The following is a 24,101-nucleotide window of genomic DNA, read 5'->3' on the forward strand; positions in this document are numbered from 1 at the left end:
GGCGAGCGGCGCGAGCGAGCGCGCGCGACGCGACCGCGCGCTCTAGGAACGACCGCGCGCGGCGCGCGCGCGATGCGTCGACCCCGGCCGCCCGCGGGTCGAAGTACCAGGCGCTCACGAGCCGCGACGTCGGCGACCGCAGCAGCGTCACGGCCGTGCCCTTTTCGCGGCGCCGCGGGTCGTAGGGCGTGTGCGTGCTCGAGCCGGCGCCGAGATTCATGTCGCAGGTTTTCGGCCAGTCGCGGAGCTCCGGCTCCGGGCCCGGCGGCGCGCTGCCGTTGCGCAGGGCCTGGTAGTAGGACGGGCAGGCGACGCGCCGTATCGTTTGGGCGAAGAAGGACCCCGTTTTGGGGACGTGCCTACCGGAGCCGATCGGACGGAAAAGTGGGTCGCGGGCGCCGGCATGCGCGCATCCAGAACAGGGTCGGCTTCTCGCCGTCTTCGACGGCGATGCACGGCACGAGGAGGGCCGCGAGGGCGCATCGCATCATCACGTCGGGGCAGCGTCGACACCGACGACTTGTGGGGCAAACTTTGGCCAAACCGCTTCGGCCACTTCGGCCGGCCGGCGCGACGACGCGACAGACGCGACGCACTCTACTCGGCCCGTGCCGCACGCCCCCGCGCGGCGCGATGATGACGGAGGAGCAGCATCAGTCGTCGAGCTCGCTGGACTCGAGCGGCGCCTTCGACGCCGGCGCGGCCCAGGACTTCGCCGGCGAGGCCCGGGAGCACGTCGTCGTTCCCGGGGACACGCTCGCGGGCCTCTGCCTCAAGTACGCCGTCTCCGCGCGGGCGCTGCGGACGCTCAACAAGCTCGACGGCGACAACGTGCAGGGCGTCGCGGTGCTGGCCATCCCGCCGTCGCCGGCCGGGCGGCCCGCGCCGGTGCAGGCGCAGACGCGCGACGTCGTCGCGCGGCGGCTGCGCGCGGCGACGCGGCTGCCCCTCGAGGACTGCGTCGCGCGCCTCGAGGCGCGCGACTGGGATTTCGGCGCCTGCGTCGCGGCCCACGAGGCCGAGAACGACCCCTTCTCGCCCGCGGCGTTCCGCCCCGCGCCGCCGCCGCCGCCGCGCGCGGCGGCCGCGCGGCCGCCGGCCGTCGCGCTGTCGCCCGACGGCCGCGCGGCGCGCAAGGTCGTCGTGCACCTCGACCTGGCCCGGGGCCTCTACGACATCGGCGTCCTCGCGTCCATGGACGTCTACGTCGTCGCGCGCCTCCTCGCGCGGCGCCGCGGCCGCGTCGGCGACGGCGCGCCGCGCGTCGACCGGCTCTGCGCGGCGACGTCGGACCCGGCGCGCCGGAGCGGCGGCGGCGGTCCGAGCTGGCGCTGGTCGCCCGCGGCGCGCGGGTCGACGCTCGAGCTCGAGATCCCCGCGGCGGCGCTCCGCGGCGCGGACCTCTGCGTCCAGTTCGAGCTGTTCGCGCCCAACGAGCTCCTGCCGGACTCGCCCCTGGGCGAGACGCAGCCCCTGCCCCTGAGCCGCTTCGCGGACGGCGCGCTGCACACGGTCATGATCGAGCCCCGCGGCGACCTCACGCTCAGCCTCGCGGCGCCGGACCACGTGCCCCGGGACGTCGTCCGCGCCGTCGCCGTCGGCGCGGGGCACGACGCGCCCGGCGCGCCGGGCCTCGCGACGATCCCCCTCGTCGAGGCGCGCGCGGTCAACGTCGCCGGCGAGCGCGTCCCGGGCCCGCCGCCGCGCTACGAGGCGACGGCCTGCTGCCTCGCGACGCCCCTGCGCTAGGCGCACCGGCGCGCGGTCCCGCGCGGCTTAAGAGCGGCGCCCACGCCCCTAGTAGTAGTGCGCGCGGTAGCGCGGCTGGCCGCCGCCGCCGCGCCGCTGGTCCGCGTAGGCCGCGCGCGCCGCGTCCTGCTGCATGCGGTACCGCGGGTCCTGGCGGCGCTGGCCCTCGATGCGCGCCTGGGCCGCGGCGGCGGCGCCGACGGCGGCGACGCCCGACGCGGCGCAGAAGTACATGGCGAAGAGGTACGTCGCGACCATGGACGTCGCCGCGAGCGCGGCGGCCGCGGCGAAGGCGACGGCGGAGAGCGGGTCGGGCTGGTAGGACATGGTGAGGCCCCAGAGCTTGTAGAGGAAGACGGCGAGGGCGCCGCAGAGGCCCAGGGTGAAGTTGAAGAGGAGCTGGACGAGCCAGCGGAGGACGACGGACGCCGTCGACTCGTCGCGCGACGAGTAGCGGAGCCCCGTGAAGAGCAGGTCCCACATGGACTGGCGCTTGGCGAAGGACTTGCCGCCGGCGAAGGACGTCCAGAACGTGTCGCGCGTCTCCGCGACGGCGTACTCGCTCAGCACGCCGACGCCGCGCTTCGCGTCCGAGAGGCCCGCGGCCTCGGTGCGCTGCAGGCCGTCGAGCTCGGCCTGCGCGGCGGCCGCGGCCTGCTTGTAGTGCTGGCAGCGCGCGTCGCAGGAGAAGAAGCCGCTCGCCTCGTACTGGCGCTGCTGCGCGCCCCGGAGCTTGCTCGCGGCGCGCGCGATGGGCTCGGACAGGTCCACGGCCTGCATGTCCGCCTCGTAGGATCGCGCGACGTCCGCCGACACCTTGAAGCCCGTCGCGAAGATGACGAGGACGAGGCCCAGGGCCCAGGACCCCGTGATCTTCGGGTGGTTCTTCGCCGTCGCCAGCGTCGCCTTGGCGAGCACGCCCACGGCCGTCGCCGCGGCCTCGCCGGGCTCCATCGTCGCGAGCTGCTGCTGGTTCGGCATGTTCGCGTTCGGCTGCTGGGCCATGGTTGTGCGTGCGGAGGACGAGGAGGAGGAGGAGGACGCGGAGGTGGACCTCGGCGACGAGGACGACGACGACGACGACGACGCGCGGCCGATGAGAATCTCGACAGGTGGCCGGCGGCGTCGGAGACGGCTCGGCTTGTGGCTGATCGGCGACGGCAAGCAAAGCTTCGTTGCACCTTCGACGATCCATGGTCCCGCCAAGAATGGCGCGTTTCTGTCTAGTCATACTCGCTTGCGGCCGTGCCTTCGCGCCCGCGGCTCGACCGGGAGCGCTGCGTCGCGCTCCCGAGGCGTGTGCGCCGCGCGCGCTCCCCGCCGGCGACGCCGCCGAGTTCGCCACGCTCGTCGCCGAGGCCCTCGAGCGGAAAGACCAGATCGAGCTCTCCGTGAAGCGCGGCGCGGGCGACGCGCAGATCGCGTCCCTGTCGGGCCGCGCCGTGGACATCAAGAAGAAGCGCGTGCTCCAGCTCAACTACAAGCGGCGGGGCGCGTGCGACGTCGCGCGGAATTTCGGCGCCGCGGCCGCGCGCGGCGCGCGCGGCGCCGCGGCCGGCGGCGCCGCGGCCGACGGCCTCGCGCCCAAGGGCGCCTCCGCCCGCCGCGCCGTCGCCCTGGCGCTCGCCGGCGCCTGCGACGAGGCCCGCGCGACGATCCTCGCGGCGGACGCGACGACGACGCTCCGCCTCGGGCGCGCGGGCCTCGACGCGACGCGCGCGGCGGCGGCGGCGCGGCCGGCGGCGGCGGCGCCCCACGACCGCGCGAAGCGCCGCGCCATCTCGCCGGCGGCGCCCTTCCTCGCGGCGCTGAACGTGACGAACGCGGCCGGCGGCGCGCGGCCCGGCCGCGAGCGGAAGCTCCGGCAGATCTTCCGCTTCGCGGAGCTCCTGGACCACGCCGTGCGGCGGGCCGACGTCGGCGCCGCGCCGCGCGTCGTCGACATGGGCTGCGGCAAGGGCTACCTCACCTTCGCCGCGCGCGAGCTCCTCGCGGGGAGGTTCGGGAGCGCGAGAGTCGAGGGCGTCGAGGCGCGACGGTCGCTCGTCGACGCGTCGAACCGCGCGGCGGCGTCCCTCGGCCACGGCGACTCCCTGACGTTTCGCGAGGGCTGGATCGGGCCCCGCGGCGCCTTCGACGTCCTCCTCGCGCTCCACGCGTGCGACACGGCGACGGACGACGCGCTCCACGCGGCCGTCGTCGGCGGCGCGGCCGTCGTCCTCGCGGCGCCGTGCTGCCACAAGGAGCTCCGGCCCCAGCTCGACGCGCGCGTCGCGAAAATCCGGGCGGGCGGCGGCGGCCCCGGGGACCTCGCGCTCGCGGCCGTCGCGGGGCGCTGTGTGGAATTCAACCACTGGTTTGGGTGGTCCTGACCAAACTTTGAAATTCTCGAGCTCGGTCACATCGAAGTCGATTCGGCTGATTTTTGGACGGATCGATTGCTCTCGTCGAGTTCTCGAAGCACGGCCGAAGAGCTTGCGTCGAAACTGTCGCATATGCGCACATTGAAGTCGGGTTGAAGATTCGAATTCCACGCAGGCGGGGCACGGCGCGCTCGCGGACCGCCACGCGGAGGCGGTCACGGACGCGCTCCGCTGCCTCGCGCTCCGGCTCCACGGCTTCGACGACGCGCGCATCATCGAGTGGATCTCCCTCGAGCACACGGCGAAGAACACGATGATCGTCGCGACGCGGGACCGGCGCGCGGCGCGCGACGGCGCCCGCGCGGACGACCTCCGCGCCGAGCTCCGCGCGCTCGCGGCGCACCACGGCGTCGCGACGCAGCGGCTCTGCGCGCTCCTCGGCGAGGACCTCGGCGGCGGCGCGCCGCCGGCCCCCGCGCGCGCCAAGGGGCGCATGCCCGCGCTGGACCCGTAACTTGCGGCGAAGGGGAGCCTGGAGACCGCGGCGGGGCGGAGAAGTTGCTATTGGCGACCACCTGCTGGTTGCTTTTGAGGCACTCTTCAAGTCCTTGAAGACTAGGTTGAACACGTGTATGTTTACCTAGCAAGGGCGCCCGTTGCCTGGCTTGGTGCCTCGGTCCCGACGCGGCCGCGGACGTCACGCAGGACAACATCCGTGCACTTGAAGTCGACGCGTTGGAGCAGGACTCGCAGATTGGGTGCCTCGCCGCGAGCGTCGCCTCAGCCACCGCAGCCATGCCGACGAAGAAGGAGAAGAAGGCGAAGGCGCCCAAGGACGCCGCGGCCGCGGCGCTCGACGACTGGGGCGCGTCGAGCTCGGGCGGTAGCTCGAGCAAGAAGGGCGGCGGCATGTCGACGGGCGCCAAGGTCGGCGCGGCGTGCGTCGCGGTCTTCGCGGCCCTCGTCTTCGCGACGTCCGGCGGGTCGGGCCCGCTGACGTACCTCGACGTCAGCGACGAGGCCATGCTCCGCAAGGTCTTCTTCAGCGGCGAGGTCTGGGCCGTCGCGTGCTCGTCGTCCGACGACTCGCAGCCGCTGCCCGAGGCCATCGAGGCCGTCGCGCACCGCCTCGGCGGCGAGATGAGCTTCGGCGCCGTCGACTGCAAGACCAAGCTCCCCGGCAAGGCCTACAACATGATGCAGCGCTGGAAGCTCCGCAAGGAGGACAAGGCGACGCCCGTGCTCTTCATCAGCAACGGCGTCCAGGTGACGCAGATCGAGCCCCAGTACTTCAAGAGCGAGTACGACCTCGTGCGCGAGCTCCGCCTGCTGAGCATGCGCCGGCCCTACATGGCGAAGAACACGGAGCTCCTCCGCGAGAAGTGCTGGGGCAAGCCGCGGTGCCTCTTGATCCTGCAGGGCGGGTCGCTCGAGGGCCACGTCGAGAAGGCGCTCCACGCCGTCGCGGGCCACCACAGCCAGGGGGGCAAGGGCCGCAAGGGCGCCTCCGCCGAGGACAAGAGCGCCGTCGCCTTCGTGGCCATGGACGCGCAGGAGCACAAGCTGCCCTTCGAGGGCTTCGAGCTCGGCGACGACCTCAAGCTCCGCCGCTTCGAGGCGGGCTCCCACCGGGCCATCTACTTCCGCAACGTCTCCGGCGCGCCGACGCTGCGCGCCCTCGCCCACAAGGGGCCCCTGACGACGGACGCGCTCGGCGCGTTCCTATCGACGGTCTCGCTCGACTCCGACGACGCGCCCTACGCCAAGCTCGTGGACGTCGGCAAGCACATGGACAAGTTCGGCATCTACCGCCGGTCCAAGAAGCTCAAGCCCCCGAAGAAGACGAAGATCTCCGGCGGCAAGGACTTCTCCGCCGACGCCGCGGCGGCCGCCGCCGCCGAGAAGCTCAAGAAGCCCGAGACGGCCGAGGAGCTCAAGAAGGCCTTCAAGGAGCAGCGCGAGCGCGAGGCGAAGAAGCGCGCGGCCATGGACGAGGCCTCCGAGGACCTCTTCGAGGCCGTCGACGACGAGGGCGACGACGAGGAGGAGGAGGAAGAGGACGACGAGGAGGAGATGATCTAGGCGCGGCCGGCGGGCGGCGGCGCGCGCGGCGAAGGTCGGCCTTAAGGCACGGAGAGACTTGGGCCGAGCTCGGGCGCGGGGAGCGTCCGCGGCGGGAGGACGCCTCACAGCACCCTCAGAGGTCCGTTTCGCATCACTATCGCATGAATCCGTGTGTTGCCCTCTGCGGCAAGAGTTCGGCTGGCTGCTGGAAGAGTGGCTGCAGCGCAGCGCGCCGTCCACACACACGCCGCCCGCAACGATGCCGCCGACGCTGAGCGTCACGCAGCTGAGCACGCTGGCGGTCCTGCGGGAGATGGGCTACGACGCGCCGCGGGCGACGGCCGTGCTCCTCAAGGTTGGCGGCTCCCTGAACCGCGCCCTGTCGGCGCTGGCCGAGGCGCCGGCCCCGGCGTCCGGCGCCGCGAGCGCCGACGCGCCGTCGCCGCGGCCGAGCGCGAAGAAGGCGAAGAAGCGGTCGCCGAAGGCGTCGCCCGCGGCCGCGCGCGCGACGCCCGCGAAGGCGCCGCCGGCGGCCGCGGCGCGCGACGTCGCCGTCGGCGCGGAGCTGCGCGTGGCCAGGGAGCCCGCGACGCGCGGCGTCTGCCGGCGCGTCTTCGAGAAGGGCAACGGCCACGTCTACGTCGACCTCGCGACGACGGCGGGCGCCGTCGTCTCGCTGCGGCGCGCGCAGGTCGAGCCCGCGACGCTGACCGCCGCGGAGGCCGCGGCCTGCGCCGCGCCGGCCGCCGCGGGCGAGGCGGTCGCGGCGCCGGCCGGGGCCGCCGCTTCCGCGGACCCCGCCGAGGCCGCCGCCCCCGCGGACCCCGCCGGGGCCGCCGCCCCCGCGGACCCCGCCGAGGCGGCGCGGGAGTCGCTGCCGCCGAAGAAGCGGCGCCGCAAGGGCCCGCCGTCGCCGCGCGACGGCGGGTCGCCGTCCGCGCTCCGCGCGTTCGACGCGCTGCGCGAGCTCCACCCGGACTTCGACGGCACGCGCGCCTTCCCGCGGAACCGCACGATCATGCCCACGTTCAAGCTCTGGAACTGCGACAACCTGGAGATTCCGAACGAGGCGCACGAGGCGTTCGAGCAGTTCGTCATCTGCTGGCTCTTCAACGAGGTCGTGCCCCTCTACTGCCACGCGCCGAACCGGCGCGAGGCGACGGACGACGGGCCCGTGCCCGCCGCGCGCCGGCGGTCGCCGCCGCCGGGCCTCGAGAGGCTCCGGGTGTTGGAGCTCGGCGGCGGCATCGGCGCCGTGAGCACGATGATCCAGCAGATGATCGAGATGCTCGACCCGGGCGCGCCCCACGTCGTCTTCGAGCCCAACGGCGCCCTGGCCGACGGGCCCCTGGCGCACAACCGCGACCGCTACCGGTCCACGTTCGCCGTGCTCCGAGGCGTGCTCAGCGACAAGGACGCCGTGCCCTTCGGGTCCGGCGACGTCGACCCGAACCACCCGCGGGCCTGGATGTGGGGCACGGTCAACGGCGGTGGCCGGAGCCGGGGCACGGTGCGGGGTTTTGGGTTAGACACCGTCGCCGCGCTCCTCGGCGGCGCGCCGACCGTGCTCGTCGCGGACTGCGAGGGCGGCCTCATCCCCGCGTTGCGCGAGTTCCCCCAGCTGCTCGACTCCGTGAAATGCGTCTACTACGAGCGCGACCCGCCGGGGGACTACGAGCCCATGGAGGAGCTCCTGCGGGCCCGGGGCTTCGCGAACGTGCTCAAGGCGTCGCTGCACCGCGTCTGGGTCCACGAGGCGAGTTTGCCGCCGGGCGCGGGCGGCGCGCGCGGCCGCGCGGAGTCGCTCGCGTCCGCGGGCTCCGCGGCGTCGCCGCGGCCGGCGGCGGCGCCCGCCGACGCGGCGGCGGCGGCGCTCCGCGTCGCCGCGCACCGCGCGGACCTCGCCGTGTCGGCCGCGCGCGCGGCGGACCGCGTCCGCGACCTCGAGCGGTTGGTCGACGCGGGCGTGGACCTCGCGCGGCGCGCGGAGGCGACGGTGCCCCTGGACGGGCCGGGCCTCGCGGACGCGACGCGGCGCTACTTCCGCGACGCCTACGCGCCCGCGCTCGCGCGCGCGCGCGAGCTCTGGGACGTCGCGCGGCGCGCGGCGGACGCGGGAGCGCCGCTGCGGCCCCGGCGGCTCGCCATCAACGCGCGCGTCGTCTGCAGCTGGCACGAGGACGACTGGCCCGACGGCGAGGTCGAGTGGTACCCGGGCCTCGTCTCCGAGGCCAAGGAGGACGGCACCTACGCGATCCTCTTCGACGACGAGGACGAGCGCTACGGCGTCCCCCGCGACGAGCTCCGGCCCATCTTCGTCGCGGGCTCCTTCGACTGGACCCACCCCTTCGTCCAGCCCGACGCCGCGGAGACGCAGTCCAGCGTCGACGACCGCGCGAACTCGCCCGCCCCGGAGGCCATCCCCGAAGAGAGCTAGGAGGCCCCGGTTTTTATGGTAAATACCCTCGATCGTCATCGGAACTGGCGCAGGAGGAACGCGTTCCAGGCGAAGGAACACGCGTTCATCGCGAGGACGCGGTACCGCAGCGGCACCGCGCCGCCGTAGATGGCCGCCGTGATGAAGGGCCAGACGGACCAGCCCGCCGTCAGCGCGGGCCACAGGTTCGTCTCCAGGGCCGCGGCGACGTCCGCGGCGGCGCCGTCGCGCGAGGCGGCCTGGATCGCGATGCACGCCGAGATGTTCACCGGGAAGGACACGGCCATGTCCGCGGCCGTCTTGAAGAGCACGGGCCCCGGCGCCGTCGACGGCAGATAGCGCGCCCAGGCCGACGTGACGCCGTGCATGACGGGCGCGAACCAGAGCGCCCCGTATCCGACGCCGACGATCGCCGTGCGCGGCGCGTCGTAGGGCGCCGGGCCGATCGCCTGGTTGCAGGCGTCGGACGCGCCGACGATGACGCCTGAGGAGAGTGCCTTCGTTATTAGCGGCTGGGTTTGCAGCGCGCGGTCGTAGCTCCGAGCGAGTTTTCGCAGGGCGAGCATGGCGGCCCTGCGCTGCCTCGCGTCCAAGCGGTGCGATGCTGCGCCTGCCGTCGAGCAAGTGGCTAGCGATGCTGCCTCGCGTCCGGCGCGACGAGCAAGCGGTGCGATGCTGCTCCGTCTACCGTCCGGCCTTTGAACAAGTGCGATATCGCTTATCTAGCGCTTCGAGCACGGCCGAGGGCAGCCATGCGGCGGCGCACCGAGGGCGCATGCACGTCCATGCGCCGGAGCTAGCCGCGGCGCGGACTTGCAGTCAAACTTGCTGCCACTTTGAACTCAAATGGGTACCGAGCTCAGGTGCTCGCGGCCGGGGCAGCATTTCGAAATCAGTCGCAGACCGGGCCGTCCGCCGGACACTCGCCGGTGCGCTTTCGGTGCCGAGCAAGACCAAGGGCGTTCCCGCGCGTTGGTCTCCCGCCATGGCGACGCCAAAGGAGGTGTTGAGGCACGAGGCCCCCACGAAGAACTTCCTCTGTCCCCTGAGCGCGAACGAGTACGGCATCGAGTTCCTGAGCTTCGTGATCCAGGACTACGACAGTAAGCTGACGATCTTCGAGGTGTCGCGGGACCGCCCCCTGCCCATCGACTTCTCCATGCACGACGCCATGGACCCGGACAGCCTGCGGAAAATCAACTACGAACTATCGGAAGACTTTTTGCGGCTGCCCAACATCTCGACGACGTTGGTCTTCAGCGTGGGCCAGGAGCCCCTGAGCGACTTCCGCATGATCGAGCGCCACTACTTTCGGGACCAGCTCATCAAGTCCTACGGCGGAGCGGCGGCGTCCGAAACGGCGCGGCGCGCGCCCGCCGCGGCGCGCGCGGAAGCGCGGCGCCGGGCCGCGCGCGCGCGCGCGCGGCGCCCCCCCTCCGGGCGCTCACGCCCCCCGCCCCCGCGCAGACTTCTCCTTCGGGTTCTGCATCCCCGGGTCGACGAACACGTGGGAGGCCGTCTACGCGCTGCCGCCGATGGACAACGCGCTCGTGTCGGATATGATCGCGCACCCCTACGAGACGAGCTCCGACAGCTTCTACTTCGTCGGCGACAAGCTCATCATGCACAACAAGGCCTTCTACAAGTACATCCCCGAGGACAGCAACGCGCAGTGCAAGTCCTACGAGTCGAAGTACGCGTCCGCCAAGGGCGAGAAGGCGTCCGCCAAGGCCGAGTCCAAGGGCGCGGCCGGCGCCAAGGCCGAGGCCAAGGGCGCCAAGAGCAGCGGGGGCGCCGGGGCCAAGGCCCAGGCCAAGGGCGGCGGCGACGACGAGCTCTGGTCCAAGGAGAGCGACTACTTCTAGGGCGCGCGCGGGCCGCCGCCGCCGCCGGGGCGGCGGGGGCCCCCGCGCGCCGCGCGATCCACGCCGCCGAACGGCGCCGCGGCCCGACCCGACCCCGGCGGAGGCCGCACTAACGAGAACGTGACACTTCCCGGGGAGCATGCGTGAGGAGTTGGGGAGCGCTGCGGCGGCGGCGAGGCGAGCCGAAAAAATCAGCAACATCAATGCACCTGAGGATCTGCTCTCGACGCACTCGTCGACGATGTTGGGCATGCACCGGTGCTGCCTCGGCCTCTGGGCCCTGGTCGCGACGGTGTCGCCGTTCGTCCTCGCCCCGGCGCGACGACGGCCGCGACCCTCGATTGCCCGCCCGGCGCCCTGCGTCGTGAGCGGGCCCGTGCGGGCGCGCCTCGCGCGGCTCCTGGCCGCGCCGGCGGAGGCGCCGCCGCGCGCGCCCCCCCCGCCGCAGACCAACGGCGCGTCGGCGCCGCCGCCCGACGCGCCCGAGGCGCGGTCGCTGTCCGTCGTCGCGTCGAGCGTCATGGCCCTCGGCGTGCTGCCCGGCGAGGAGCTCAAGCGCATGCTCGACAACTTCTGCGCGAGCCTGCCGCCGGACGAGTTCAAGGCGCTGCTCCTCTCCATCGGCGCGAACCTCGCCCCGCGCGTCCACAAGAACCTCGTGCTCCTCCTCGCGCCCGACGCCGTGAGCCGGCTTTTAGATCGGACGGCGCTCGCGGGCTACGGCGACCTGGGGCGGAACGCGTCGCGCGCCGCGCTCGGCCGCGCGCTGCCGCGGCGCGTCGCCAAGACGCTCGTGAACCGCTGGCTGCGGGACGCCGACGCCGTGGAGCTCAAGCGCGTCGTGACGTCGGGCCTCGCGAAGCTCGGGCCCGGCCGGCTCGCGGAGCTCGCGCCGGTCTGTTTGGCCGCGATCTTCGGCGAGCGGCCGCGGGTCGCTCCGCCGCCGCCCGCGGCGCCGCCCGCCGAGGAGCCCGTCGTGCTCCCGGCGACGGTCGCCGCCTGGGCCGCGCCGCGCCTCGCGCTCGCGCTCGGGCGGGACCGGCGCCGCGCGGCCTTGCTCCGCGCGATCGCGGGCCTGAGCGACGGCGACGCGCGCGCCTTGCTCAACGACCTGAGCCTGTCCTGGGCGGGCGCGGGCCGCGGCGACCGCGACCGCCAGCTCGCGGACGTCGTCGACATCGCGCTGAGCGACCCGTCGGAGCCGCGCAACGGCGAGCGCGCGCTCGCGCGGCGGTTGCCGACGGACGTCAAGAACGATCTCGTGAAGTCGCTCGCGCCGTACCTCACGAACGACTTCCTCTTCCGCTCCTTCCCCGAGGCGCGGCGCGCCGCCGACGGCGCCCTGCGGCTCCTGGGCGTCGGCACGGCGCCGAACCTCGCGCCGACGACGGAGGGGCGCCTGCTGCAGGCGAGGGACGTCGCGAGGATCGCGCGCGACCGCGACCTCGAGGCGCGCGTCATGCGCGCGGCCGTCAAGGCGCTGTCGACGCCGCGCGACGTCTCCGTGCCCTTCGCGAATATTCCGATAGTCAGCCGGCCAAGAGTGGGCGAGCGGAAGCCCGACGGCGACTTCCTCGTGCCCGCGACGGGCCCCGGGCCGACGGTCGAGACGGCCGACGCCGTCAAGACCGTCGCGGAGACGGCCGTGTCCGACGCCGTGGACACGCTGCCGCCGGCGCTCGTCGCGAAGCAGCTGCGGACGCTCGTGGCGCGGTTGCCCGCGGACTTCGTGCGCGCGGAGGCCGTGACGCTCCTGGGCACGCTGCCGGCGGACGAGCTCGTCGACGCGACCGTCGGCCTCGTCGACGCGGCGCCCGAGGGCGTGCTGCGGCGCCTCGCGGGCCGGCTGCTCGACTTGGCCGCGCAGAGTCGGCTCCGGGCGACGGGCGGCGAGCTCACGGGCGGTGTGGTGACGCTGCAGTCGCTCGCCGTCGCCGTGAACGCGTACGACGTCGGCCTCCTGCGGTCGACGGCGAAGACCCTGTTACGAGGCGCGCCGCCGAAGAACCTCGCGGCCAAGGTGAAGCAGATCCTCGAGGCGACGCCCGGCGCGACGATCCAGAACGCCGTGCTCCGGGCTTTGGACGCGGCCGCGGCGAAGGGCGCGGAGTACGACACGCTCCGGTCCATGATGGGCGCCGGGGCGCCGTCGAAGGTCGAGGCGGAGGCCGACGTGGACCAGAAGCCGGACCTCGCGGGGTCGCTGAAGCGCCTCTTCCTCGAGAAGCAGCAGGATCTGAACGGGCTCCGCGGCGGGACGCGGGAGGACGAGTCCGAGGGCGAGGTCCCGCTGGAGGCCGTCCTCCTGGACGTCGTCAACGAGCTGAACCCGGAGCTGCTCATCGCCCTCAGCCTGGACACGCTCGCGGCGCTCCCGCCCGAGGCCTACGAGTCGCTGAGCCGCCTGCTCGTCGTCGGCATCTGGGACCGGCTCGTGCTCCAGCAGCTGCCCCCCGCGGTGTCCGAGGGCCTCAAGGAGGTCGTCGACACGGTGTCGGACACGGCGAACGCGTCGCTGCTCGTGTCCTACGTCGAGGCGGGCGCGGGCGGCGTCGTCGGCGGCGCCGCGGCCAAGGGGTCGCTCAACATCCTGCTCGGCGGCAAGGCTGGCGCGGCGCTCGGCGGCACGACGCTCGGCGCCGCGGCCAAGGCCGGCGTCGCCGGCGCGGCGGCCTTCAAGGGGCTCGCGCTCACGTCCATCTTCTACGCGGGCAAGCTCTTCCTCTTCAGCGACAGCCAGCCGGAGTCGCTGGACCAGGCCTGGGCGACGGCCGCGGAGGAGGCGTTCCTGTCGTCGTTCCTCCTCGTCGCCGCGACGCTCGGCGTCGCGGCCTACGACCGCCGCGACAAGGGCGACGACGCGTCGCGGTTCCGCGAGGCGGGCGACCGGAGCCGCGCGGCCCTGGCGGCGCTCCTGCTGGGGCCGGACTCGGACCCCTTCGCGGACCGCGACCTCGAAAAGGCGCTGAAAAAGGCCGCGAGGGACCCGCCGCGGCGCGGCGCCGCGGCCGTCTGCCGGAACCTGTTGTTGGACGAGTACCTCGACGCCGACGTCGCGGAGACCCTGCGGTGGAAGTTCGCGAACCCGGCGCCCCGCGCGCCGCCGCCGAAGCCGCCGCCGCCGAACGAGACCGAGGCCGCGTCGCCCTCGTTCCTCGCGAACCTCTTCTCCACCTTCAAGAAGGCGCCGAACGCGACGGCCGACGCGGCGGCGGAAGGCGCGGCGGAAGGCGGCGATGCCGACGACGACGCCGACGACGACGCCGACGACGCCAACGACGCCGACGACGACGCGCTGGCGGATTCGCCGGCGGGCGTCGCTACGCTCTACGACGCCCCGGGCGTCGCTGCGCCCTAACGTACAAGCTCGGGGCTCATTTATTACGACGCCGACCCTACTTCTTCTTCCCGAAGAGGGGCGTGCCGACGCCGACGGCCTTCTCGGGGTCCGCGAGGGCCTTGAGGTCCGCGAGCTTGGCGGCGCAGTCCGCGACGTCCATGTCCTCGAGGGCGTCGAAGAGGGAGCCCTTGTCGTCGGCGGAGTAGGCGACGACGGGGTCCAGCGTCCAGGCCTTGAGGTCGACGCCGAGGTCGAGGACCTGGGCGCCGAACGCGTCCTCGGCCGGGTTCGTCTCGAGCCAGTTCATCTTCTCCGCGAGGCCCTCGAAGGGCGACGCGGACGCGTGGACGCCGTTGTCGCCCGTGTTCGGCTCGCCCGCGAGGCCCAGGCTCTCCCACTGGGAGAAGATGAGGCCCCGGATGGAGTCCGCGGGCGCCGCGGCCGGGTCCGTCGGTCCGAGCAGCTTGCCGCGGAAGTCGGCCCACTTGAGCGTCGCCGCGTCCCACTCGACGGCGAAGTAGTGGATGGAGCCGCCGGGCACGGTGAAGCGGTCGCGCATGGACATGTAGAAGGCGTTGAAGGTGTAGGTCGCCGTGTCGCCCTTCATGAGCTTGCCGCAGTAGAAGCCGCCGCCGAGCTTGATGATGTCGCCCGCGCCCTTGGCCTTCCCCCAGGCCTCGTCCATCTCCGCGCCGGACAACCCCAAATTCTTGCAGGCGTCGATGGCCGTCATGGCGCGGCCGTCGGCGAGCACGTCGCTCCACTCCTCGCCGAAGAACTCCTTGAACGTCGCCTCGGGCACCGCGAGCTCCGCGGGCGGCGTGATCGTCGCCTTCGACGCGATGGCGTAGTAGTGCTGGTCCACGAGCTTCTTGCTGTCGATGTCCTCGGACCTACCAAGTGCGACGGGGTCGGATTTCTTCACATCTGCAGGCGACATTCACGCGAAAAAACACTCCCGTCGCTCGACGCTGCCTCGGACGCGATGTCGCCCTCGCTCAGGATCGACAGGCCCGCGCCCTCGAGCTTCTCGCGCACGAGGTCGATGGTCGGCGCCGTCACGGCATGGGGCTTGACGAAGACGAAGGCGCTGTTCTTCGCGGCCTCGAGCTCGCTGCCGCCGCGGATCTTGGGCGCGCGGAGGCGGTGGGCCGCCGGCGCGAAGGCCGACGCCGACGCGAGGAGGACGAGCGTGCTGAGAGCGGCCATCGTCGTGGCAGTGCGTCTGACTGGGCGGCTCGGGCTATCAATCGTCGATGTGGGTTGATTTTGAGGGCAAACGAGCAGTCAAACGAGGGGATGGCGGCGTCCTATGCGTGCAATAGGCGCAGCCACTAGCGGCCGCCAGCTTCCTAGACCTTCTAGCAGTTGGCCCGAAGCATCGATGCGTGCGCTGGCAGGAGCCAATTTGCTTTTTTTCCTGCCAATTTGCTCCACTTTCTACCCAGCGCCGCTGGCGTCGCCCAGCGCCGGCGCGAGGCACATCGCAGCGCCCAGCGGAGCAGCGCCCACCGCGTTCGCTCGCACGAATGCTGCGCGCAAGAGTGCAGCGCCGCTCGCGGCGACCGCCGCTCCACCGAAAGCGCCAGCCGCGCGCCACTTCCTGGTCCTCTGCCACGACGTGGGCGACGCCTTCGCGCGCGGCGAGTTCTCGGTGAACAACCTGCTCGAGGGCCGCGTCGACGTGCTCGCGCGGTGCCTCACGGCGGCGCTCTGGGTGTCGAACGGCGTCCGCGAGGACGCGACGCTCTGGCTCTGCCTCGGCCGCGACACCGTCGAAATCCGCGGCGCCGACGTCCGCGGCCTGAACCCGGACGAGAAGACCGCGGGCCTCTTCCTCCGGCGCGCGCTCGCCGCGGACCAGCCCGACGCGCCGCCGGCGAAGGCGGCGGCGCCGACGGGCAAGTCGCAGCGGAACCTCGACCGGCTCGTCGCGCGGCGCCGCGTCGCCAAGCTCCCGGCGCCGCCGGGCTTCGTCGTGCGCCGGGGCGAGCGCTTCGAGGACCGGCTCGACGCGCTCGGCGGCGGCGCCTACGTGCTCCTCCACGAGGCCGGCGGCGCCTGGAGCGCCCGCGCGGAAGCTCGCGACGCCGTCGTCGTCGTCGCGGACCAGCTCGGCTTCAGCGACGCCGAGGACGCGTTCTTCGCGGCCGACGCCCGCGCGACGCGCGTGTCCTTCGGCGCGGCCAGCCTCCTCACGAGCCAGTGCATCGTGCTCGCGCACCACTACCTCGATAATGGCGCATGAACGGCCGCCCCCCTTAGTTAGAAGAACTCGGCGCTGTCGTTGGGGAGGAGGCTCGCGCTCCGGTCGTCGTCCCCCGCCGCCGCCTTGCGGCAGAGCCGGTCCTTGAGCGCGCCGGGCACGCCGAAGCGGTAGAGCGCGAGCCCCCCGGAGATCAGGACGAGCGCGGCGGCGTCCGTGGGCCGCGGCGGCGCGTGGTCCGGCACGAAGGGCAGGCTGAAGGCCACGGTTGACAGCGGCACGAGCAGCGTCATCGCGAGCCAGAGGAGGTTCGCGTCGCCGACCTTGAGCGTCAGGATGATGAGCACGTTGTAGGCGACGTTCGCCAGGACGTAGCAGCACACGTAGGCCGGCGCGCGCGGCCAGCAGTCGTCGACGACGCAGCCGCCGTCGTCGTCGTCGCAGGACCGGACGGCGTCGACGCCGGCGAAGGCGCACGCGAGGCCGTCGGCGAGGTTCCCCGGGAGCGCCCCCGGGTCGACGGGCGGCGACGACGCGGCGGCGAGCGGCAGCGCCAGCGGCACGGCGAAGAGCAGCTGGAACGCGGCGATGCGGCCGTTGAGGAAGACCGCGTCGAGGTCGTGGTCCTTGAGCCGGATCTCCTTGTAGATGGAGCTCAGGCACATGGGCACCGTCGACAGGACCAGCAGCGACCCCCAGAGGATGGCCTGGCCCTTGGCCGAGTCCGGGTCGCCCTCGGCGCCGCCCGCGAAGAGCGCCGGCCCGATGGCCACGGCGACGCCGAGCGCCGTCACCGCCGCGCCGACGACCTGGTCCCGCGCGTACTCCGCGCCCAACAGCCGCTTCGACAGGCCCATGCTCACGGGGATCGCGGCCTGGAGCAGCAGCACGACGAGCGCGCCGGGCAACGCCGTCGTCGCGAAGACCTGGAGCGTCGCCGCCGCCGCGTCGAGCGCGCCCATCGTCGCGAAGGGCGCGCAGGGGAGCGCGCGGTGCGCCGCGGTGATGCGCCGCGGCCGGAGCCGCGCGACGGGCACAATGTACGCGTAGGAGAGGGGCACGTAGACGGCCGTCGTCAGCAGGTTCAGCGCGTTCGGGTAGTTGGCCATGGGCAGCGTCACGAGCTTCGAGAGCACCTTGTTCAGCAGGCCGACGACGACGAGCGCGGCGAGCGTGCCGTACTGCCTCTTCCGGGCGACGTCCTTGGCCCGCCGCGCCTGCTCGGGCGACGCCACGTCGAGGGGCAGGCTCCGGCTCCGCGGCCCGTGCTGGCCCCAGTCGCGCGTGATCTGCGCGTCGACCTGCGCGAGCAGGGCGTCGACGTCGTCGTCGTCCTCCTCCTCGGGCTTCTCGTACTCGCCCTCGAGCATCGTTTCAGCCACAGCGCGACCCGAACACACACCACCGGGGTCGAAGCGAAGGCCGCTCCCGATGCGGACGATGGAGGGGCTGCACGCGCACGCGGCCGGGCTGGGCGCGCCGCGACCCGAACACACAACACAGGGAACCGCCCCCGAAGGCGCCGACGAGATGCGCCGACGGAGCGCCAAGGGCTGCATCGTGAACGGCAACGAGCGCGCGCAGTTTGAGGTCGAAGCTCGCGCTCTTGTGGCAGCACCACGCCGTGCGAACGCGCGCCTTCCGACGCGACGAGATGCAGCGGTTCGGCGCCATGGCGCGCGTCGCGGCCGCGCGGCCGCCGTCGGTGACGCTCGCGCGGCGCTCCCTGCCCATGGTGCCCATGGTCATCGAGCGGAGCAGCCGCGGCGAGCGCGCCTTCGACATCTACTCGCGCCTGCTCAAGGAGCGCATCATCATCCTCAACGGCCCCGTCCACGACGAGCTCGCGAGCGTCGTCACGGCCCAGCTCCTCTTCCTCGAGTCCGAGGACCCGACGAGCCCCATCTCCATGTACATCAACTCGCCCGGCGGCGTCGTCACCGCCGGGCTCGCCATCTACGACACGATGCAGTACATCCAGCCCGCCGTCGCGACGCTCTGCATGGGCCAGGCCGCGTCCATGGGCTCCCTCCTCCTCGCCGCGGGCGCGGACGGCATGCGCAGGGCGCTGCCGAACGCGCAGATCATGCTCCACCAGCCGTCCGGCGGCGCGCAGGGCCAGGCGAGCGACATCGCCATCGTCGCCAAGGAGATCCTCAAGACCCGCGCCAAGCTCAACGACATCTACGTCCACCACACGAAGAAGCCCCTCGCCGACGTCGAGAAGGTCATGGACCGCGACAGCTACTTCACCGCGCAGGAGGCCATGGACTTCGGCGTCGTCGACGAGGTCGTCCACCCGCGGACGAAGGACTGACCGTGTGTGCGGGGGGGCGACGGCGCGCGCGCGCCGCTTTAGAGAAGGCGAGTTTCGATTTGTGTATGGAGCGCGAAATCTAGGCGTCCCGGACGCACGCGACGTCGCGGTCGGGGAGGCCCGCCTCCGGGCAGGTCCAGTTCGCCGGGCAGGCGTGCTCGACCCGCGTTGGGTCCGTGCTGCAGAGGCACGCCGTGCCGTCGTCGTTCGCCCTGACGCTGGGGCACGTCGCGCAGTCGAGGAGCGTGCCGCCGGTCCCGGGCTTGAAGGTGCCCGCGGGGCACGCCGCGCAGGTCGCCGACGCGTTCCAGTAGGTGCCCGCTTCGCAGGGCGCGCACGCCGTCCGATTGGCGTTGGGCACGCCGCCGACCTCGCACTCCAGGCACTCCTCGCCCCAGCCGGGCTCCGGCGCGTACGTGCCGCGCGGGCACTCCTCGCACACCGCGCTGCCCTCGGCCATGGCGTGGCGGCCGGCCTCGCAGACGAGGCAGGCCGTGAACATGCCCTCGAGACTCCAGGGCGCCTCGCCGGGCTGGTGGGTGCCCCGCAGGCACGGCAGGCATCCACAGGGCCTGGACGGGTAGTTGCTGTAGTTGCCAGCGCCGCAGGTGCACGACCGCGCCTCGCCGGTCGCGGCGAGCAGGGCGGCGACGAGCAAGACGGCGTGCATGGCGCCGAGCTCAGGAGCGAGTAGGCGACACACCACGCAGAGCTTAAAAATCTGAGTGATGGGCGACGCGCTTTTGCTTTCGGACACAACGTTTTCGGACACGTCAACTTGCATTTTTCAAGATAAAGTTCAAGTCTGGGGCAGCCCCGACGCATCTCCCCGACGCGACGATGGTCGCCGCCGCGGCCCTGCTGGCCCTGGCGTCGCTCGCCGGGGCCGCGCCGACCTACGTGACCATCCCGCCGCAGCGCTGCGGCCTGCAGAACGTGCCGCACGATCCGGGCCGGTCGACGCGCATCGCCGTGGCCCTCTTCGGCCTCGTGCGCCACAACTGCACCATGGCCAACTTCGAGCGGTTCCTCGTCGCGCCGCTCCTCGCGCACCGGGGCCACCAGTACACGATGGACGTCTTCCTCCACGCCAACGTCGTCGCGAAGATCACGAACGCGCGGACGAACGAGGACCACGAGGTCCTGCCGGGCTACGTCGACTGGGCGCGCTTCGCGCCGTGCCGCTACACGCTCGAGGACCAGGACGTGCTCGACATCAAGCTCGCGCGGCTGCGGCGGCGCGTCGTCGAGCACGGCAAGGACTTTTACGGCGACAACGGCGACTCGATCAAGAACCTGCTCCGCGCGCTCTACTCGCTCAAGCAGTCCGCGCACCTCGTCGAGGCGCGCGAGCTCGAGCTCCAGCGGCGCTACCACACGGTCGTGTCCGTGCGCGTCGACACGATCTTCACGCGCGAGGTGCCCGGCGCCATCTACGAGTACGTGCGCCGGAGCCCCGTCGCGAAGCTCTTCATCCCGCACTTCGGGTGCTCGATCAACGGCGACCTGCTCATGAACGACCGCTTCGCCATGGGCCAGCGCGACGCCATGGTCGACGCCTACCTCACGCGCGTCGACACCATCGCCAACTACTCCGGCGCGACGGACGGCAGCCGCCACGGCGGCCTCACGGGCGAGCGGCACCTCCTCAACACGCTCCAGATCCACAACGTCGCCGTCGCGCGCATGTACGAGTTCTGCCTGCGGCGCGTCCGCGCGGGCGGCCGCATCTGGCTCAAGCTCTTCCAGCCCCTCGACGACCACCAGTGCCCCCTCGAGCTCGTCGACCACTGCGGCCAGGAGTGCATGCGCGACCAGCCGCGCTGCGACGTCGGCGTCGGCTGCTACCAGCGCGGCGTCCACCGCCAGTCGCGCCTCTTCGACGGCACGGACTGGTGCAACAACCCGCGCAAGGACTACGCCTGCAAGTACGACTTCAAGAAGCTCGGCTTCCTCTCCTTCTCCAAGGAGTACCGGCCCTACACGGACTTCATGTACGAGTAACGATAAGGGTTAACTATTTGGGTTGCAGCTGCACCATGCAGCCGTAAAAACCGACGATCTAGCGCGCCGCGACGTTTAGAGCTGCCCCGCCAGCCAATTATGGTCAACACGCCGCGCCAGAAGGCCTACGCCATGGGGGGCAAGCGGCATTCGCACGACCACGAGGGCATCGGCGTGCAGCAGTCGAGCGTCGGCGCCCTCATCGGCAAGAGCGACGCGGCGATGAAGAAGCGCCTGGGCATCAGCGACGCCGACGAGGCGCGCCGGACCGTCGAGACTTTGGCGGCCTGCGGCGGCGTGAGCGCGCTCGCGGCGGCCTGCGGGTCGAGCGTCGGCGACTTTGGGTCCGGCCTCTGGACGGGCGACGACGTCGCGCGCGCGTGCGGCGCCGTGCTGGAAGCGAACGGCAGGGCCGCGCCGAGCCGCGGCGCGCTCGAGTTCCTCTTCCGGGCCGCGCGCACGGGCGGCGCCCACGCCGGGTCCCGCGCCGCGGCGACGCCCCTCGACGGCCTCGTGCTGGCCCGGGCCTTCCGGGCCGCGGCCGCGCCGGCCGTCGTCCGCGCGCTCGAAAACGCGTTCGACGCGAAGTTCCCGGGCGGCGCCGCGCCGGCGCCGGCGCTCGGCGCCCTCGTCAACGGCGCCATGCCGCCGGCGTTCCTCGACTGCTTCCGCGTCGAGGGCGGCGCCGTGTCGCGCGAGGCCTGGGTCGACGGCCACGTGGACCACTGCCGGGGCGTCCGCGGCTTCCCGGACGCGCCCGGCGACTACGACGAGCTGCTCGCGGCCGCGTGGCACGCGGCGCCGCCGCCGCCGCCGCGCGCCGTAGTCAAGGGCCCGGCGGGCACGTCCCTCGCCGCGGCGCTCGGCGCCGCGCGGCCCGCCGCGGCCGGGGGCCCGAAGCCGCTCTCGGCCGCGGTCCGCGACGCCAAAGCCGCCAGGGACGGCCTCGAGCCCCGCGGCGCCGCGGCCCACGTCGCCGCCGGCGCGCCGCCCCACACGTCCCTCAAGCGGAACGTCGTCCTCTTCTCCGCCGTACCAGGCGCGAGCGTCAAAGACGCGCTCGCGCCGCCCGACGACGCGTCTGGGAGGGCGCCGCCGCGGCCGCGCGCGCGCGCGCTCGCCGTCGACGTCGAGGTGACTTTGGACGCCATGCGCCTGGCGCTGACGCAGGGCACCGTCGAGTCGGGCCTGGCGGTCTTGGCGGCCCTCAAGCGCCGCTGCGCGGCGCATGCCCGGGGGCTCGCGCTCGGCGACTTCCGCGCGGCCGTCGCGGCCGTCTTCGCGGGCCGGAGCCGGCCGCCGGACGCGTCGCTCCGCGTCCTCTTCGACGCGCTCTCCGCGGCGCCGCCGGGCGCCCACCTCAGCGACGCGCGCGTCGTCGCGCCGGCGGCCCTCGCGGACGCGCTCCGCGCGGACAAGCGGCCCGCGCGGCCGCGCGCGGCGCTCGCGGACGCCGCGCTCGCGGCCCTCGGCGGGCCGGCGAGCGTCGGCGCGCTCCTGGCGAACTACGCGGCGTCGAAGCACCCCCTGGTCCTCGCGCGGGCGCTGCCCGCGCCAAAAGCCGCGGACCTCTTCCGCGAGTCGCTCGCGGCCGCGGCGGCGCTCGACGCGCGCGCGGACGTGTCGCGGCGCGCGTTCCTCGACGCCTGCGCGGACCTGTCCTACTGCTGCGGCGACGGGCCCGACGGCGACGCCAAGTATGCGTTGCGCCTCGGACCGCCCTGCGGCGCGGCGACGGCGGCCCCGGCGCCGCGACGGCGGCTCGCGGTGTGCGTCACGGGCCGCGACGGCGAACGGTCGATCGCCTACGTCGACGACGACGGCGACGCGGATTTCCCGGACGAGCCCTGGACGGAGGCGCGCCTCTTCCAGGCGCTGGGCGCGCGGCTGTGTGGATTCCAACCACTGGTTTGGGTGGTCCTGACCAAACTTGAGAATTCTCTAGCTCGGTCACATCGAAGTCGATTCGGCTGATTTTTGGACGAATCGATTGCTCTTGTCAAGTTCTCGAAGCACAGTGAAAGAGTCTGGTCCAAATAGTTCAATTACGCGCACATTGAAGTTGGGTTGAAGATTTGGAATCCACACAGGCGCGCGGGGCGTCTTCGCGGCGTCCGCGCGGCTCGCGGGGCCGGGCGAGGCGGACGCGTGGGCCGCGGCCGCGGCGCGCGCCGCGGGCGCCGCGGGCGCGTCCAAGGCCGAGGGCAAGCTCGCGCGCCACCCGGAGCTCTACCACAGCGGCGCGCCTTCGAGCGTCCTTTCTTACGACGGACGCGTCCCTTCTTTTTCCGCGACGGACGCGTCCTTTTTTTTACGACGGACTCACATCCCTTGGTTCCTGCGCAGGCACGCAGGTCCACATCGGCGACGACGGCGGGCCCGCGGCCGAGGGCGTCGCGACGCGCGAGAAGCGCAAGGTCTGGCGCAAGCCCGCGCCGGCGGCCGCGCGGACCCGCGACTTCAGCGGCGTGTCCCTGCGCCACGGGCCGGACCTGTCCCTGTCGTCGCTGACGCACGACCCCGTGTCGCCGCGGCTCCGCCCCGCGGCGCAGACGGCCCACACGGGCCTCCACACGAGCTCCTGGTCCATCGGCGACGGCGGCTGCTGACTGACACCCCCCCCCACCTAGTTGAGCAGCCTAAAGCGGAAGTCGGACAGGCCGAGCTGGCCCGGGAGGCCCCGGGGCCCGCGCGCGTACGCGGGCCGCGGGTCCGCGCAGCACTCCGACGCCGCGCGGGACCAGGACCGCCTCTCGGCGTCGGCGACGCAGGCGCAGGCGAGGCCGAAGCAGGCCGCGAGGGGGTTGTAGTGCTCCTGCTTCGCCTGGTGGACGGCGTAGGCCTTGAGGGGCGCGTAGAGGAGCTCGCCCTCGTTCAACACGGCCGCGGCGGCGGAGAAGGTCGACTTGGCCGCGACGAAGAGCGTCGGCGCCGTGACGAGCTCGTGGAAGGTGTGCAACGGGTCGCCGCCGAGGCGCCAGTGGACGCGCGGGTGCGTCGCGAGCGCGGGCCCGAAGTCCTCCGGCCGGCCCTCGCTGTAGACGCAGACCGTCGCGCCCGGCGCGCGCCGCAGCGCCGCGTCGACGACGCAGAGCAGCGTCGCGTTCGTCTCCTTGTGGCCCGCGGCGCCGCCGGCGACGACGTGGTCCCCGCGGCGCGCGTGGATGCGCACGGCGCAGTCCGGCGGCGCGGGGAAGCCGACTTTCGGCGCGGCGTCGTAGAGCCGGCGGAGCGCCCCGCGCGTCGTCGCGTTGTGCAGGAAGGTCCAGAGGCTGTACTTGGGCGCCGGCCGCGGCCACTCGATGGTCGACAACCGCCAGCCCGCCGTCGCGCCCTCGCGCCGCAGCCGCCCGTTGCTGCAGCCGATGGACGCGCCCTCGGGGTCCGGCGGCAGGGTCTCGTCGCGCCGCGGCGACGACAGCAGGTGGCGGCAGGCGTCGCCGGACCGCAGGCCCGTGAACGCCTCGGCGCGGCGCGGGTCCGCGCCGTGGGCCAGCGTCTGGAACGACGAGTGCACGTAGCAGCAGTCGCCGTGGGCGGCGCAGGCGCCGAAGACGGCCATGTGGTGGAAGTACTGGGACCCGAAGCCGTCGCGCCCGCCGGGGCTGCACAGCAGGAGCGGCTGCTCCACCGCGGACGCCGCGGCGGCGACGAGGAACGCGAGCCGGCGCTGCGCGACGACCATCGTGTGCGCTGCCCCGCTCCGAGCACTGCAACTTGCCGATCAACATCCAAAATCGTCGATAGGACCAGGTC

General features: G+C 73.2%; 4 protein-coding genes across 4 annotated transcripts; 3 read left to right on the plus strand and 1 right to left on the minus strand.

Moving 5' to 3' along the window:
• Positions 1 to 636: 636 nt before the first annotated feature.
• AURANDRAFT_66454 (hypothetical protein) lies at positions 637 to 14,669 on the plus strand (the record flags this gene model as incomplete). Its single annotated transcript, XM_009041666.1, has 12 exons — positions 637 to 1,686; positions 1,859 to 1,992; positions 2,224 to 2,359; positions 2,543 to 2,758; positions 3,045 to 4,088; positions 4,288 to 4,622; positions 4,757 to 6,131; positions 6,463 to 8,559; positions 9,614 to 9,942; positions 10,208 to 10,453; positions 10,674 to 13,821; positions 14,493 to 14,669. The coding sequence occupies 12 exons, from the start codon at positions 637 to 639 to the stop codon at positions 14,667 to 14,669; spliced, it is 10,287 nt and encodes a 3,428-aa protein (XP_009039914.1).
• Positions 14,670 to 17,756: 3,087 nt separating this feature from the next.
• On the plus strand, positions 17,757 to 18,341 carry AURANDRAFT_31167 (hypothetical protein; the record flags this gene model as incomplete). The annotated part of the gene is made up of 1 exon (XM_009041667.1): positions 17,757 to 18,341. The coding sequence occupies one exon, from the start codon at positions 17,757 to 17,759 to the stop codon at positions 18,339 to 18,341; it is 585 nt and encodes a 194-aa protein (XP_009039915.1).
• Positions 18,342 to 19,181: 840 nt separating this feature from the next.
• AURANDRAFT_66456 (hypothetical protein) lies at positions 19,182 to 22,319 on the plus strand (the record flags this gene model as incomplete). Its single annotated transcript, XM_009041668.1, has 2 exons — positions 19,182 to 20,341; positions 20,387 to 22,319. The coding sequence occupies 2 exons, from the start codon at positions 19,182 to 19,184 to the stop codon at positions 22,317 to 22,319; spliced, it is 3,093 nt and encodes a 1,030-aa protein (XP_009039916.1).
• A 652-nt stretch (positions 22,320 to 22,971) lies between these two features.
• AURANDRAFT_66457 (hypothetical protein) lies at positions 22,972 to 24,030 on the minus strand (the record flags this gene model as incomplete). Its single annotated transcript, XM_009041791.1, has 1 exon — positions 22,972 to 24,030. One exon carries the CDS (start codon positions 24,028 to 24,030, stop codon positions 22,972 to 22,974), a length of 1,059 nt encoding a protein of 352 aa, XP_009040039.1.
• Between the last annotated feature and the right edge of the window lie 71 nt (positions 24,031 to 24,101).

Source organism: Aureococcus anophagefferens, assembly GCF_000186865.1.
Source record: "Aureococcus anophagefferens unplaced genomic scaffold AURANscaffold_23, whole genome shotgun sequence".
In the NCBI taxonomy this organism is placed as follows: Eukaryota; class Pelagophyceae; order Pelagomonadales; family Pelagomonadaceae; genus Aureococcus; species Aureococcus anophagefferens.